Source organism: Strigops habroptila, chromosome 1 (assembly GCF_004027225.2).
Source record: "Strigops habroptila isolate Jane chromosome 1, bStrHab1.2.pri, whole genome shotgun sequence".
NCBI lineage: Eukaryota > Metazoa > Chordata > Aves > Psittaciformes > Psittacidae > Strigops > Strigops habroptila.
In genome coordinates this window covers 21,289,638-21,307,171 of record NC_044277.2, presented here as the reverse complement: position 1 = coordinate 21,307,171, position 17,534 = coordinate 21,289,638, and the positions used below count along the sequence as shown (strand labels likewise).

The 17,534-nt window shown below is 42.6% G+C and overlaps 1 protein-coding gene across 2 annotated transcripts; it reads right to left on the bottom strand.

Moving 5' to 3' along the window:
- Positions 1 to 252: 252 nt before the first annotated feature.
- On the bottom strand, positions 253 to 16,424 carry PABPC1 (poly(A) binding protein cytoplasmic 1). 2 transcript variants are annotated; one of them, XM_030472030.1, is made up of 15 exons: positions 15,661 to 16,423; positions 10,647 to 10,840; positions 10,428 to 10,543; positions 8,489 to 8,628; positions 7,115 to 7,209; positions 5,566 to 5,703; positions 5,374 to 5,469; positions 4,641 to 4,913; positions 4,362 to 4,455; positions 4,065 to 4,175; positions 3,089 to 3,243; positions 2,550 to 2,634; positions 2,249 to 2,379; positions 1,862 to 1,957; positions 253 to 695 (listed from the first exon to the last, which is right to left on the bottom strand). In XM_030472030.1, exons 1-14 carry the CDS (start codon positions 15,851 to 15,853, stop codon positions 1,865 to 1,867), a joined length of 1,914 nt encoding a protein of 637 aa, XP_030327890.1. In that variant the 5' UTR covers positions 15,854 to 16,423; the 3' UTR covers positions 253 to 695; positions 1,862 to 1,864. The 2 variants fall into 2 exon arrangements, with proteins under 2 accessions (XP_030327890.1, XP_030327962.1); XM_030472102.1 differs by having other exon boundaries at positions 257 to 695; positions 8,498 to 8,628; positions 15,661 to 16,424.
- Positions 16,425 to 17,534: the final 1,110 nt, after the last annotated feature.

The window sequence follows — 17,534 nt, the reverse complement described above, 5'->3', positions numbered from 1 at the left end:
TCATCTCAAAGTAGGGTATTTAAATGTGATAATGACAAGAGCTCAGATATCTGCTATTACGGATGTGAAACCCAGATATGGATCTAGCTACTCTTTTCATTTGTTTTAATGCCTCAGTTTATATTATCAGTAGCAGGTGGCTAAATGTAAGCTTAGCTCTAGAAACATACTATAGAGTGGGATTCTAACTTGGCACTGTGAGTGACCACCTTATGAGAAGTACCCCATACAAAAGAAACCACCACAAGTCAGTCAGTGTTTAAGGAATTTTTATTAAACCAAGAATTTTATAATCCAAATTACGTTTCTTTGCTCAGCTATCAATTCTCACTGTCAACTAAAACAGTGGTGATATTCTGAGCTTTTCCACAGTAAAGAATTACAAAATTAAAGAAAGGAATGCTTTAAATTTTTGTACTGTGCTGAAAATTCTTTTCCCCCGGGTTTATAAAACATTAATTTGTATTTTTTATTTTACTATTTTTTTTTAGGTTTTAAATCAATAAGTAATCTAGGACTAGCACTTGTTTTGCTAGCCCCGGCGTTGCTCTGTACATAAGCTTCAAAGTTTCCTTTCCTTTTTTTAGTTATTTTATATTTTGCAATGTTTTTCTCAATATTTAATAGTTTTTCCATGTTTAGATTTTTTTTTTTCTTCGGTGAAGCGAAGTTCTAGATTGTAGTCCTGGATCTTTCTGCAAACAAAAACAACGTGGTTAGTTAAAGCAGCACCTTGTATTTCCTGACCTGCCTTCCGCAACTGACAGCCTTACAGCACTTTGGGGTTTCATGGCATCACACCAAAGTGATTGATACCATCACACAGCCTCACACAGTAGCTACACACAATTAACTTGTTACTGTAAGTAACCTGACTGGAGGTCACCTCTACTCTTAATGTCAACATACTAAGGCTCAGCAAACAACTACACCAGCAGTACAATTTCCAACTCCTAAAACATCATTAAGCATATAATGGTCTTGAAGCAGTATGAAAGTGTCACCAGCAGAAAAAAAAAATACATGGAGAAAGGAAGAAGTGTGGGAAAAACATAACTCAAATTCTGTCTCCAAAAGGAAAGCTCCAGAAATGAAAAGACCAAGAAAAAAAGGGTAATTTTAAGTGAGCAAATATTAAAGCAGTCATCTTCAGTTGATGGCTATAAATGTGCAAAGTTCATAGACAACCAAAACCTAACTGGACTGAATAAGGAATAGACTCCTGTATTATCTTTAACTCCGCAACATTTTCCCCTTTCAAAATCATAAAGATACTACATTTTGCCTCTTCCTGTCATGCAAATTAAGACACTAACCCCACAGAAGGCAGTAAAGAAAATCAGTATTTTAACTGACATCAAACTTAAATTCACCCAAATGTGAAGTCAAGACAGTATGAAGTTTTAATTACTGTATAATTTTACGTTTTGGCAAGCGTATACAAATTATAGTGGGAATAGGGTACTTCATTTCTAAGGAGAGAAAAAAAAAGGCTGGAGTACAGTTTTAAGCTTACTTCAATTCCACAAGTTCCTCTGGAACAACAGTATGAATAGCAGCATCTGACAGAACTGCCTGTTTCTGCACGCATGCCTAGAACTAATTCCAGCTAAATATGCTGTTCAAACCAATGCTCTAATACCAGCTAAATATGCAAGACATACCAGTAGCATTTGCTAATCATGAGCTACAGAATTGAACAAGAGGATTTAGTACAAAATTTGTTAACAACTGTGACCATAGCTGCTACTTGCTGTAGCTGCAAATGATCCAGAGCCTGGAAGCATGCTGCTTAGAAGGCCATGGACTAAGGGCTATTGCCCCAGTCAACCTATAAAACCACACTGCTCAGAAAACTTACTTATTAAACACTTGGAACCCCAGTGGGATTATTAACTGCCTTTTGAGCAGCCTCTTTAGCTTGGTGGGCTTGTAGTACGGCTACAGCTTCATCAACCTGTTAAGAAGAAAAATTAATAAAGGAAAGCTTAGTCATTTCTGTATATTTAAGTTAATGAAACAGTTTAAATTATACACACAAACAATGCCTGCATTGTTAAAAAGAAAAGGATAACATTACAGTTCATGCTAATGTAAGTCACTGCCGCCCCCTGAAAGAGGATATTCTAACTTCTTGCCCTGGGCCACTGTTGCATTGCTGCTACTCTACTGTGCCAGCATAAACAGCTGTTCAATCAGTGTAGACTTCACTGCTGATAAAACTAGAGCAAGACAGAAGTCCACCTACCTTCGAACGAAGAGACTCAGGAGACTCGAGCATGTGGAGGAGTTCGGAGTTGTCAATCTCCAACAACATCCCAGTGATCTTACCCGCCAAAGTAGGGTGCATGCTTTGAATGAGAGGAAAGAGACGTTCACCTAGAGAGAAAAAAGCTAATCTGAGTGACCAATCTCATCAAACACAGCCTAGATTTAAGAGAAAGGGAAACAAACACCTGTTCTAATAGTTATTCCACATTTTAACATTGATAAGACTACTTTGAGTGTCCTTCTGCTACAAGACATAGAGAAACAGACCGTGTACATACCTAACATCTGCTTTTGTTCTTGTGGAGGGGCAGAAGCCAACATGGAAGCAGTCAAGGGTTCCTGACCTTGCACATGGACAGCAGGCTGCAAATTTAATTTGACACCATTTCAAAATTAAATTTTAGTTCATAATTAGGTGCAGCTTAAAATGCCCAATGTTTCACAACTCAACATAAACAATGCCTGCACTGTCAGAAACATGGAAGAAATTACAACTAAGCAATTTAATCAAAAGTTACTGCTTAGAGCCAAGTGATACTGGAGGTTAGTATCACCCGCTTCACTGTGGAGCAAGCACAAAGAGAATTCTGGCTAAGGTAGCAAGCAACTGGAAAATATGAAGCAACATGGGATCACATCCTGCCCCAGGTGAACTTGAAATATACTTAAAGCCCCAAGGCTCTAACTCTGTTGCCGTAATGCAGAGCTTCAATTCTAGAATAACAAAGACAGCTCTTAACCACAAGTGCCCCCACCCACCACCTTCCTCTGCAAAAAGCACCAGCAAAAGCACAGACCAGTTCCTGAAGTCACGTACCTGCTGCATGGCCACCTGCGGCTGTGTGTTAAGATGCTGCTGAGGATTACGAACACCTGCAGCGTATTTGTACTGTGGTACTGTGCGTACAGCAGGAGTAGCTGCGGTAGCTGCTGCTGCAGGACGTGGACCCATTGTTTGTGTTGCTGTGTTAGCTGAAAAAAGTAACATAATTCTGTGTATAATTCAATTTTTTACTTAGTCTACACTGTACAAGTTAAAACCCCAACAAACCAGCCCAAACTGAACACCTAATGTAGGTATTGCATTATAGATTCATCTCAGTAGCTTTGTCAACTGTCACATCACTGGTTATACCTGAAGGTTCAAAGCTTGAAGTTTACTGGATGTTACTTTCCAGTCACTTTGCTAACAAATTGCTTTTCTTAGGTGCTATTGACAAGAGATCTGTGAGACAACACTCACATGGGCTGAGTACTAGTTTAATTTCACTCTAACCTCAAATAACACTTTATTTCCTGAGCAGTTTACGTCAACAGTCACCCTAAAAAAGATGCTTTCATGAAGTACGTAGCTAAAAAATACTACTGCCTAATACATTCTGAGAGAATTAAGACTCCATTATAATCAATTCTGGTTCATTCAGTGATGTGCAGATTCTGCATACATGATACTGGCTCACAGTTATCTATGACAAAATAATAAGAGCTAAAATCATATCATCTCGCTATTTCTACACGCAAGCTATTACAACTGCCACAACAATGTTTAGAAATGGCAGCTGTCACACAGCATTACTGCAGTGCACACTAAAAGAAGAAATGCTTCTTGCTAAAGAGACGGGACCACAGCAGGCGTCTCTGCTGGGACAATATTTAAAGCAACTACTAGTTTACTCATTTAGTAAGAGCCAGGGAAGGAGAGAAGTGTTACCACTTGTGATATTGAAGTTATGACCGCTTTTGAGAGATCATTCTGAATCAGCAAAATTAAAAAAGTCTAATACTTAACTCACCAACACGTTGTGCTGACATTACTCGTGGAACTTGTGAAGAAGCTGGTCTCATGGCACTAAATGGTGGTCTGGGTGCTGCTGGGCGGATAGCACCAGGCATGTTTTGGAATGCTATGTTTTAGAAAGAATATACTAAGTTACATGCTGAAACACTGGACGTCAAGAAGAGTTCAGAAGTTATACCACTATCATGACACAGAGAAGACTGATACTGTAATGCTGTGAAAATGTATTTAAAAGTTCAAAGGTAAATGCTTTGGAGTTTACCACAGTCACTGGAAAGAGGTAAAGACTTACGATGAGGTCTGGCACCCTGAGCAGTCCAGCGAGGACTAGGTCTAGCAAGTTGAGCAAGTTGATTAGTAGGGTAGTATGCAGCACGGTTCTGAGTCTGCCAAACAAAAACATTGTGTAACTACGTTATCTTTGAAGGGCACACTGAACAGTCCACCACCTTTCTGCTAGGACATTAGAATGCTGAGATTACGGACACCTGCTAATAGTTGTATTTACTATTAAATCTAAACAGATTTTATGCACTGAACAAAACGTTCAGTTACTCATCCCTACACGTACCTGTGGGATAGCTGCCATGAAGTAACCTGAAGGAGGTGCTGGTTGGTATGGATTGATTACAGGATTAGGTACTGCTCTTACGCTTGCCATTCTCTGCATATACTGGTTGGTGAGATGAGCTTGGCGCTCTTCTTTACGCTGGGCTAGAGCTACATATAATGGTTTAGTAGCCACAATTCTACCATTCATTTCTGTGACAGCTTTGGTGGCTTCTTCTGGTGATGAAAAGCATACAAATCCAAATCCTTTGCTGCGGCCACCTTCCATCATGACCTGTCAGGACAAAATGTAGTTTTAAAACAAAAGGATGACATATCTATTCGACCCACATGAGTTTCATTCTTTAGCTTACCAGAAGTGAGCCACAGGTTTGTTTTACTAAATTGATTTACAAAAAGGAATATAACTGCTTAACTAATAGCTGTTTACTGAATAGAGATGAAAATCTCAATGAAGTAATGATGAAGATATTATTGCAATGAAAAGATGTCATTTTCTCACATTAATATTAGTACCCAGTTTATTTCAAGAAAGGATGATCATATGCATTTAACCTGAGATGTATAATAATCAAGAAAGCAGATGTCCAGATATATATAGAGGATAGTAGCAGTGACAAATGACTGGGTCACATCTGTTGTCAGCGAAATAAATCACTCTTCCTTGGTGAAGGAAAATGATCACTGCTCATTTTCAGAGAAAGGACAAGCACAATCTATGAACTTTACTTTACCTTTGCACTAGTGATTGTACCAAATGGGGAGAATTCTTTTCGAAGACGCTCATCATCGATCCCATCATCAAGATTTTTCACATAAAGGTTTACACCCTAAAAAAAAAGTCAGGTTATTTTTGAAAGCAAATGATCTGGGTAAATCTAAAAATATCGTAGAATAAAGTTAGTCCTCTTGAATGGAAACTGAACCTGGTATCTGGTGATCCTGTCCTGCTTCATTTGTTCAAACTTGCGCTTCAGCTCTGTTTGTCTTTCCACCTTTTTCTGAGCCCGGCCAACGTAGATTTGTTTCCCATTGAGCTCTTTCCCATTCATCTCATCCACAGCCTTCATTAATAAACAAGAAGTTAGTAGTGCTTTGTATTCCAGTGTTTTTCAGGCATGCAAAAGAACTACATAATTCCAATACAAAAAGTTTCATAAGGATTCCAGAAAAAGGGCCAATCTATTTAAAATACCACTAGCTGAAATGAAATACCCCAAGACTTTCCTGCTTAAAGCAAAATGGAAACTGCTTTCAGAGGGTCTTCCATCCAGTTAAAGTAAATTGACAAGGGATGAAAAAGCTATTCTTATATGGGGGGGGGGGGAAATAATCAAGTCACATAATGTATGTTGAGCTGCAGCTGGTGTATATGGCTTTTTTAAAAACTATTTTTTAATCTTTCATTAAGGAAATACTTAAGAGTATAAAAACCTTTTTCCCTTTATGCTGTTTTGAGTCACAACTATTAAGAGGTGAAAACTCTGGCATAGATTTATGCAATTGATTTAAAACCAGAAGTCACCAGTTTATGGTATACCTTCCTGATCAAAGCCACTAAATATATACATACTCAGATATTAGAATTTTATGTTATCTGAAACACCAAATGTGATTCTGACTACTACAAGAGACACAATTCATCAATGAATGTATGGAAGACTGAACAATGTAGATGTAAGACAGAAAGGATTTGTTCTAATCTCTTGCTTGTACACTTGCAGTACTGACAAATCACCAAAATGCCTTTTGAAAAGCAAACTTCGTTTGCTGCCCTGATTAATTCTGTGTTGAGTTTTTCTCTATTGCCACAGTCAACTGGCACATCAAGGCAAACAGCTGATGAAGGATTAAGTTGTACAGCATAATGGCATGTTACAGACGCACACACAAATCAAAAGAACCCTTCTTCCAAAGTTACTCTTCACAGTAAAAGCAACATCTCATAGGGCACTATGACTATTTTCTTACAGCTGTGCTAAACATGCTTCATAGAACTATTTCCTGCTGACTTGGCAGTGCTGAAGTTTGAAAACACAATCCTTTCTGCCTTGCACAAATGTTTTGTGCAACCAAATTGGATCCAATGATTCATCTGGGTTTTGCCGAGATGTAATAATTTATTATGCTTATATGTTGCCCAGCATGAGGGAGTGCAAATCTTACCAAGACCTTTAAGCACAACTACAACAGCTTATTAAATTATTCAGGATTGCCCATTTCTACACTAGTTCCAGCTGTCTCACAGAGTATTTTGACTTAATAGGCTCCTCAAATCAACTGACATTTGCTCATAAGAGAGCATTCTAAATGACAGAAACTATGCTAAGTTATTTAGGAAGCAGACACCTGTTTCTGCAGTGTCCTTGACCAATTAAAAGCCCTTAATGAATTCACAAGATTCCAGATCACTCAATGAAACGTATTATTTGGGTCTCAGCTAAAGAATTCCTAAAATGAAGTCCAAAAGCTTACTTTTTGGGCATCTTCATGTCTTTCAAAACTAACGAAGCCGAAGCCTTTGGATTTTCCACTCTCATCAGTCATAACTTTCACACTTAGGGCAGGACCTAAAAAGAGAATTAAATACTTGTGCTCTGCATACAGAGTGTATTCTCCTCACCTTTCGAACATCCTGTTGAGAAGTCTTAATATTTACTTTATTTCACTTGTATTACAAAGGACTCCTGCACCAATAATAGCATTTAGCAAAGAGCACCCTTCAGTATAAAATTCCTAATTTGCCTGATGCTAAACTTCAGCCATTATGAGTGAAGTCTGCCATGCTGAATTTCTTTCCTACTGTGTTTTCAACCAAAATGGGGTATGAATTTCACCTCTACATGAATGAAATTCGTTTGTCATTAAAAATCATGACATTTAAAAAGCATTAGTGCTTCCAATCCTCTGAAACAGATACTGAAAGCTGAAGAGGAGGCCTTTTTGTCAGGTATGTGCTTCACTATTTATTCTGGTGAAAGACCATTCCAGTTCAGCAATTCCAAATTGTTGAAAAATTGCATTTCACAGACTAAATTGTGACAGGCATTAGCAGCTAAATTTACTACCATTTCAACCACAGACACTTCAATAGCGGAAAGGAATTTCCTGTAAATGCTGCTTAGGGCTGCTATAGAACATCTCATATAAAGGCTTTCCCTTGCTTTACTTGATACCCATTGGAGAACAGCAAAAGCATGGGAGAAAGAAAATAGAAAAATAAAAAAAAAGCTGAGGCTGGAAATCAATGTACCCTATAAACCAGTGTAAGAATTTGGAACTGAATTAAGGAGTTTGCCATTTCCTGTTTTGGTGATGACACATCATATACATTACTACATCATGATCATATGCCTGCCATAATTTTGCCCGGTGCAGAACTGAGGATCAAGACAGAACCAAATAGCTTGCCAATGGAAAAGTTCCTTATAATTTCACATTAGGTTAACCACCACAAAGCAACTAACAAAAGCAGAGATACTCTGAGTAAAAGTAAGTCTGCAGGTCAATGAAAGCAATAGCAAACTCCTTTGTCACATAACCTGTAGTGAATTCATAACATCAATATATACTAAACCAGAAAATACTTCTGTTTGCAACTTTAACATATAAATTCAAATCCCAAAGACATATTCAGACATTATTTTCAGATTATTGGGAACAATTCTGATGGCAGGATTATATATGCTATTCTGCATATTTAAAATTCTGCAGTGGCCATTACTGCCCTTTGAAATTGGAATTAAGTACCAACAGCCAGCTGATTCCTTGTGTTATAAAACACTGTACGGATAAAATAGAAGCTGAAGTTCACTCGTGTTTATATAAACTTAAAGTTTAAGACATTACCAAACTTGCCAAAGAGTTCCTTAAGTCTCTCATCATCCATGTCTTCTCCAAAATTCTTGATGTAAACATTGGTGAATTCCTTTGCTCTGGCTCCAAGCTCTGCCTCACGTTCCTTGCGGGATTTAAACCTTCCAACAAATCTGGTTACAGAAGAGAATAGTGTAGATTAAAGCATGTCTGTCAAGGTTCAAAAATTTACTTTAATCCTCTGACATCAATATTTTAATCTTAATAGGTCTCATTGTTCATTATAGGCATGAAATTCTTTAGATAAAATATTTACGATAAAACTTCCATCAGAAAAGCAGTTTCACTATCCTTTGCTACATCAGGGTGCATATCACAGTTATTAGCATAAAAATGCTTTCAAGCCATTGGCAAGATTATTTACTCTTACAAAACAGCCTTTGATAACAGGAGCTGGACAATGGGCGGGTAAAGTGACTAAACAGAAATTCTAGATATCAGCATAATCCCTCTGACATACTAAAAACTTGGCAGCCTTAAAGTAGTTGCCATTCTCTGATCCACCGGTCCAGTTTTTAAGCAAAGGATATTTAACTAACCCCTTCCACACCTTTCCAGCCTCTATCAAAACAAGATTTTTGTTTGTTTGGAGGCTGTTTTGGTTTTTTTTTAAATAGGCACAGGTAAGCAGCAAACTGGCTGCGGACACAAAAGGTCACTTCATACAGAGAAAGCTGAACCCAACACTCTGCAACCCAAGGAACTGCTCTAGTACAGACATTACACACCTAACACTGATTTCTGACTGTAGTAGGCTTCTGCTCCAATTTTCTCGTACTGTCCAACTTTACAGTTCCAAATCTGACAAATCCAATGAAATAGCACACAGTAATTCAACATTTTCTTAAACTTTGACAACTTTGCCCCATTTATAGTAACCAAGGATGGCAAGAATGATAGTGCAATGTGGTGCAACAGATTTTGATAGTGAGTGAAATACTTTGTTTCACTTTTAAAAGCCTAGCCTGAACAGAAATTCAAAGCAAAATTAGCTCTCGTGACGTAATTTACCAAAGTTTACATAAATCACATGCTTTTACAACTACATGCTGACTTTTTTTTACTGATTTGAAAAGGTTTAAATTCTATTTAAAGATAGAATTTGAGTAAAAACATCCACAGCAATGCCAGTCAAGCACAGAAGCAGAAAAAACTACTATGTTCTCCCCGTATGTGACTTGATCTATCCACCTCTACATGTAGAAGTAATCCATGATGGTAAGCTGATGCTGATTTCTGTTATCCTTTTTCCAAACCCTCCCAAGTATTTACAGAGCTATTTTGCAACTATACCAAATACCATAATGATCCCTTAGGCATAGCTGTGAGGCACACTCGTCCCCCTACCCCCAAGACTAGATATCACTAACCAAGTAGCAAATACCTTCCCCCTCAGTATAGAACAGCGATAATGTTTAAAACATTGTGTTTCTGTAAGGTTTATTTTCTCCTCCTATTCCCTAGGTATGCCTATTAACAGACATTCATATAAATACATTAATGTAACCCGACCACTATCCAGGACTAAGTAATTCTAGAGCTTTAAGTTTCATGCAAAAAATGGATCTTGTATCTATTTCCAACTCTTATAAAGGAAGCATTATTCAGAATACCCAATGGATTGTATTTTATCTCAGACCGGTAAGATCAGAAAACCAGAGAAGTTCCCAAATCCTCATTACAGCATTGGCTTGACAGACAATTTTTTCTTTAGTCAGTTATCAGCCTTTTCTGAACTTATGCTGCCTTTAGAATAGGCAGGTGATACAATTCATAGTATTCCTAGCACTACAATTCTTCAAAATTAGAGATTTTTAGAACAGCCCGTCTTTTCTAGGTGAGCTTTAAGTATTTATCTGCTGTAAAGTGAATTTCAGTCTGTTAATCCCCAACTATGTCTGTATGGACTTACACTTTGCGGTCGTTAAGCAGCATACCATTCATTTTTTCAATAGCTCTTTCTGCAGCTTCTTGTGTCTCAAAATGCACAAATCCATAACCCTTGGATCCATTTTCATCACATACCACCTATCAAAGAGAAAACCTGTTGTAATATCCATAGAAAGTTTCCAGCATAAACTTGAGGGTTTTTGTGTCAAACCATTAAACACACCAATAATTTGCCACTCACCTTACAAGATAGGATGTTTCCAAAAGCAGAAAATGTGTCATACAAAGCTTTGTTATCAATTGATTTGTCCAAGTTTTTGATGAAGATGTTTCCTACACCGCTTTTGCGTAGAGAGGGATCACGCTGAGACCACATGATGCGCACCGGTTTGCCTTTAATGACATCAAAGTTCATGGTATCCAAAGCTCGTTCAGCTGGAAAAACATCATGGAATTAGTAGGAAACACTCAAGTTATCTTAATGAGCACACAAATACCGTTTGAAGTACAATTCTTCATAAAACTTTTACTATTTTAAGTCAAGCACCACCATCGAGATGCAAACCCAAACTCTCCAATGTAACTACGCCCCACTGTCTTAAGCAAATAAAAACTGGCAAAAGCTCCTCAGCAAAAGCTGCACTCAGGACACGAAGGAGCACATGCCAGCTGAACAAGCTGTAGAAATCCCAGTAAGCCCAAAGGATCGGACTCCACTATGAAAAGACAGTATGGTGACAGGAGAAAACGTGTTGAGTGATGGCAATTATGACCTGTTCCGTAAGAAGTTTAAACGTTTATCTCTGGAGAACAGCTGGCCACTCCCACACCACACAGATGTGTTATCCTATCGATAACCAATGCTTTTAGGGGTACGGCTGGTGCCTACATGAGGTCTTTTGCAAACATTAATATAGGAACTCCTAACTCACCAATAACTCTAAACTGACAAAATATCTTTGCCAGGTGGAATTCAAGCCTGGTTCAGGCAACTGTTTCACACAACTCCTTCCTTAGTGACAAAAAAAGATCTGTGATGGACTTCTGGACTGAAGGGACAGTTCAAAGAGCTTTAAAACTCATGCTCAATTTCGAAAATCTGCAATTTTATGTATGTTAAAAGCTATGATGAAATACATACAAGCTCAGTGAAGAAGCAAGCATTAAAACAGCAAAACTGTAAACCAGGTTTTGTTACTCTAATTAAGCAGTTTTTACAGTAGAACTACATAACTAACTTTCCAAATCCTGAATTTAAGATCTCAGTGTATTTAGATAGGAAGTATCAAGAGTTCTGTTTTCATATGCCCCTTCAAAGCAACAAGACATGCCTGTAAGGTTTTAAATCAACAAGCTATTAAGCAATGATCTCCTACGTTAACTCCTTTTCGTCATTCTTCCTGTTTGTCTGGAAGAACACTGAAAAAAGTCCCAATAAATACCTGAAGTCACACCTAAGTCACTTCACTGCAATTTGCACATAGCAGAACAATATGATGTTAACAAGACTGAGATCAGTTTAGTATTAGTTTAAAAACCATGTCATTAAATGCTTTTCTTAGAAAGACCAAGGGCTGATCACATTGTGGAAACCCTCATTTTATCTTTTTGCTCTTTAAGTGCTGCTTTTATCTTTAGCTATTTTGGTGGATGCCATGGCCAAACAAAATTTGCCATCAGCCTCTGGTTCAGGTGGCACATTCCGCTTTACATCCCTTCCTGCCACATTTTCAGATTACAAGTGAATTTGAAGCTCATTCTCTGAAAGACACCTGTAGAAATTAACAAAACAAACATCTAACATTTGTTTGAGGGGAAAAAAATTACCTGTTGATAATATTACTATATTCACACATCAGTAGCAAGTCAACAACTGATTTAAGTTGAAGCCACAAAAAAATATAAGCGTTGCCACTCTTTCAAGTAAGTTAATAAAGCTTTCGCAAACTTTAATATAAATCAAGCAGGAGGGAAAAGACAACCTACATACTGATAATGAGAAACAAAAAGCATAGGAAGGCTTTACATTACAAACGGGGGAAAAAAACCCCAAACAAAAAAGATGGCCAAAAAAGTAAGAACTGGGGATAATCAGGCCAGCCACAGTAGAAACATTGAACACAGTGGTATTGCCCTGGAAGTCATTAGAATTATTACTGCCAGCACCTATAAAAGTGCAAGCAACAAACAGTTCATTATTTCCAGAAGCAGTAACAGGGCTTCCTTTACTAGAAAAGAGGCTTTCCTAATTCATACTAATTGCTTCTAGAATAATCCTGATACTCCTCAAAAACGTGTGTTCCTGGACACATTTCCCAAACATCTGACTCACAGTGGGTCGGTCCCAGCCATCACAAGCATTGCCACTCTCAACTAGTAGCGAGCATGCATTTAGACCAATGCACTTCCTCCCCAAAGACCAGGACAGCATGGAAACTCTTAACAGCTCTCCTCACCTCTTCTACGGAGCAGAAGTACAAGTTTAAAGATTTCTGCTTAACCGACATGACGACATTGTCATTCCACAATAGATTTTAAAGCATTCCTGGAATACATCTGCCAACAGGAAGGAGCCAGTCTCATTAAAATTCACAACTAGTAAAACTGGCTTACTTTCATTGCAGTTCAGCCAGGAAAGGCTGAGTGCTGGTTTCAGGAGGCAATTCCATTCAGCAGTTAACTTGTTACCAAGTGGACACACCTACCCCATGCTGTACTTCTGCTGATTCTGCTGGAGCTTTTACTGAATGAGTCACCAGTTCCCTTTTGAGTTGTGAGCAACCGGACAGTCCACTAAATTTCAAAAATCACAGGGAATATACACTTAATGCTAAACTGTGCTGAACGTACACAGCAATAGCTGTAAAGTAACAAGCCTCTCGAAACATAACCACTCAAGAGATGTGACGGGAGAAGCGCAGTTTCAGATTACTCCAGAATCTTTCTCGCTCAGTGATTAAACAAGAGTGCTTGGGTTTTTACTCCAGACTGTGACTCAAATTCCAAAAAGTCACAATTATGAAATGTGTGCATACCTCACCAACGTGTCATCAGGCCTAATGTGGTTTTGGGAGAGCTTTGAGATGCCCAGTTTACAGACAGCTGATGATGTCAAACACGCCTTCAAAGACATTTTTCCAAACCCCAGCTAGTTGTTACTAGCTGTTTAATAAGCATAGCTGGAGATATAGGTAAGAATTAGGCTAAAGCAAGAAAAGGCAGCTAGTCTGGAATCAAAATAAAACCAGTGTAAGAATAACCCTCCTATTTCACCAATCACTGTCCTATCTCAAGGTTTCAGTAAATGGGTAGAATGATCTACGAAGCAGAAAAAAAAAATCAACAAATGCTTTCTAGGCATTTGCCAAGAATATTAAATTATGTTGCAAAAGCATGATCACACGATATCATTTAAGTGTATTTTAAACAAATGATTCCAGATATGTGCCAGATGCAAGTTAGATACAGATGGGAAATACTTTTAGCTGAACTGGACTAGGTGCAGAATGAAATATGTGCGCTTCGTGAAGTCTGAAACATACGTACAACACTTGGAGTAACAGCATTTTTGTAAGAGGCACATTCTCAAACTCTGAATGCAAGCACTGCTCAGGTGAACAAGCTGTATTTGTCCCCATATTTGACAAATTACAAAGGAAGTCACAAAACGTAGGGTTGAACAAGTTGCTCAACTAATGACAATGATAAAGTTGGCCCTTACAGAATTCTGTCGTCACTAAGCAGCAGAAGTGTTTGAATCACCTTCAACTTCTGCCTTGACATTATCACAGCCCTGAACTGTGCTAACCCCTTATTTTTCATTCTGAGAGTAAATTGTACTGCAGGTTTTTACTGAACGAAAGCAAAGCATGCTAAAATGAGCATTCAAATTGTCTCATCCTAAACAATGGCTACATAAATTAAAAGTTCTCTGAAGTTCGTCTGATAGCAGACGAAATATCTGCCTATTAAAAAACATGAGACAATAACTTTTACTACTTAGATACAGATATCATCGGTACACCAAAGTCTGATCTGATAATGGCTATATACTAAAGCAAATTTTGCAAGTCACTTAATCTAACTGCTTGAAAAGTTTGTAATTCAAATCTCTCACTTCCATACCCTTGAAAATAAACCCATTATAATATAAAGCTGTTAACTGTACTTGAAATCAAGTATGTTCTAGCTGGTCGTTTGGGGTTTTTTGTTGTTGTTTTGGGGGTTTTCTTCCTTTTAATTGGATTTAGAATTAGTCACATTTGGTTCTTTTATGGAAGTGCCTGCCTTCCAAATGAACAGGCCGGTTTGCCCAACTTAGCACAAACACGACCAGAACTACATGGAAAGTTTCTCTACTTTCAGAAAAAGTAGATACAGAGAGCCAGCAACACGTCGTGTAAAGCTAGTTTAATAAAAACGCAACTCGGGAAACACAGTGCCAGAGAGTTCAGTGCAAAAAGAAATGGATCAGCGTACAGCTTGCCACATGAAGAGCAAGCAAAGGAGGCCCAAGTGATTTCATCCCCTCCCTACACGTGACAGACCTGCCATGGTGTCCTAACGTGCTACGCTTTGGCCTGTGCTTTGACTGGACATCTGTGGAGCTACCAAACCACCCTGGTACGTCCCGCTTCCTTCTTTTTGGCCTCTTAATCACGCATACACACCCAGCTCCTGCGTAGTTATTAAAAGGTGCTAATGACTGTGATGCTTTCTTCAAGCTAGCCTTCACCTTGGATTCCTCATGCAGCCGCGCACGGACGTGCCGTGCCGGCCTGTGCAAAACCCGCCTGTACACACACACACGCTCACTCACCCCCCACCCCGCCCCGCGGCCCGGCCGGGGCAGCTCCGCCAGGCCCCAGGCTTTCGGCGGGGGCGCCCGGGCCTTTCCCCGCCCGTCGCTCTGGCCCCGGCGCCGGCTTTCGGTTCCCGGCGGCGGAAGCGCCTCCCCCCCCATCCCCTCCCCGCCACGAGGCGCGGGCGGCCCCAGGCCGCGTGTCAGCCAGCGGCGGCCCCGCCGCAAACTTACACCCGCGCGGCGGCAAGTTTGCCCGTCCCGGCAGCGCCAGCGCCCGCCCCGGGAGCGCCGGGACGGGAAAATGGACGCGGGGCGGCGGCGGGCAGGGAAGGGGGGTGGGGAAGCAGGGAGGGGGGACCGCGCCGAGCCGTCGTGGGGGCGGGGGAGAAACATGGCTCCTCCGGCAGCGGCCGCCCCGGCTCGCCCCACGGCCCGGCCCCCCGGCACTCACCGTCGGCGGGCTGCTGGAAGTTGACATAGGCGTAGCCGAGCGACCGGCGGGTGATCATGTCCCTGCAGACGCGAATGGAGAGGATGGGCCCGGCAGGGCTGAACTTCTCGTAGAGCATGGCCTCCGTCACGTCGGGGTGCAGGTCCCCCACGTAGAGGGAGGCCATAGGGTAGCTGGGGGCGCTGGGGTTCATCCTGCCGCCGTCTCCCGGCGCGGGAGGGCAAGGGGGAGGCGCTGACGAGGCGAGGAGGCCGCGGGGGCCCGGCGGTCCGTGAGGGCTGGGGCCGGCGGTGGCGGCGCGAGGGACGGGGCGGGGGGGGAGCACGCCGGAGGCGGATTCGAAACTTAACGGCTGCGGGAGGCGGCTGCGCGGCGTCGGGTGAAGGGGCGGGGGGGGTCTGGCTCACTCCGTGCCGGGCCTGGCGGAGGTGGCGGCGGCGGCTGCTGCTGGCCTCGGCGGGGGTCGGGCTCGCTCGGTGTCTCCTCTCGGCTGCGCCGGGTCCGGGGTCTTCGCTTCACCGGGTTATTTTATATCAAACCGGCCGGTTGCAGGAGGTTGTCGGGAGGCGGAAGAAAGGAGGGTTGGTTTTTTTGTGGGGGTTTTTTTTTAAGGGTTTTTTTTTTTTTTAAGGATTTTTGGATTTTTTTTGGCTTTTTATATATTTTTAGTAATAAATGGTGCGGCGGGGCCGGGCCGGCGTGTCCGGGTGTCCGGAGCACACGCACTGCGCACACAGCTCCGACGGCGGCCGGGGGACAAGGGGGAGGCCGCCGCCCCGGCCGCGCGCTATATATACCCGCCCCGCCCCCACCCGCCCCCACCGCGCCGCACGCCACGCACCGGCCGCGCGCACCGCGCACGCGCCGCCGCGCCGGGAGGCGGGGACACGCGCGGGCGCCGGCGCCCGCCGACGTCACCGGGGGGGGTGGGAGTTAAGGCAGCGGCAGGGCGCATGCGCCTGCGTGAGAGCACATGTGCGCGGTTGGGGGGGGGGGGGAAGCGTCCGAGCGCGCGTGCGCGCCGCGCGGGTGACCGGCGGCCGGGCGGGGCGGGGCGCGGGCGGGAGAGGAAGGTCGCCTGCCGGCAGGAAGCGGAGGGGCGCGGCAGCCCCTCCACGCGTGCGCGGAGAGCGGCTTCCGGCCCCGGGGCGGGGCTGGCGCGGGCTCAGCGGGGCTGGGGTGCCCGGGCACGGGAGCGTTCCCCGCGCGGGGCCTGCGGTGCCACTGCCTCCCCGGGACCCGCCTCGCCGCCGCTGCGGGGGGACTCAGCGCTCGCGGCCGCGCGGTTAAGAGCGAGAGCTGCCCGCGCCCGGTGCGCGGCTTCGGGCCTCCTTTGGTACCGAGTTATTCGCGGGTGAGCTGAGCGTTGGTGCCGTCGCCTCGCAGGGCTGGTGTGCCCGCACAGCGTCCGTGTGGGGGAGCTTCGCGGGCGTCGCTGCTGGCTCGCGAGGGGCCCGCAGTGTCGGTAGGGCCCCGAGCCGTGCACAGCGAACCCGCACCGCTTCGCGGTGGTGCTTTGCTCAAGGAGGAGGATTGGAGGGAAGGAGTGGAGGAAAATCGGAAGGTGCATCTCCAGGATCGCGAATAGACTGGCAGAGCTCGTCCTGGAGGAAGCAACGTTTAGGTTCTGCTTTGGTTGTTCCTTCATGTCTGTTGTTGCTGTATTTTGTGTTAAACCATTAAAGTTTTGGTTGTGCGTTGAATTGGGAATTGAGTAACCATCTGTTTGTAGCTGTGATGTGTGTGTAAGGTGTCTGCCATTGCTGTTGGGGGGCGGTGTAAGGCTGTAATGTCCCATAACAATTGTCAAATGAGTGCTGTGACTTGTGCCATATTAGGAGTTTTTCAGAGAGCAGAAGCAATCCTGTGGAGTT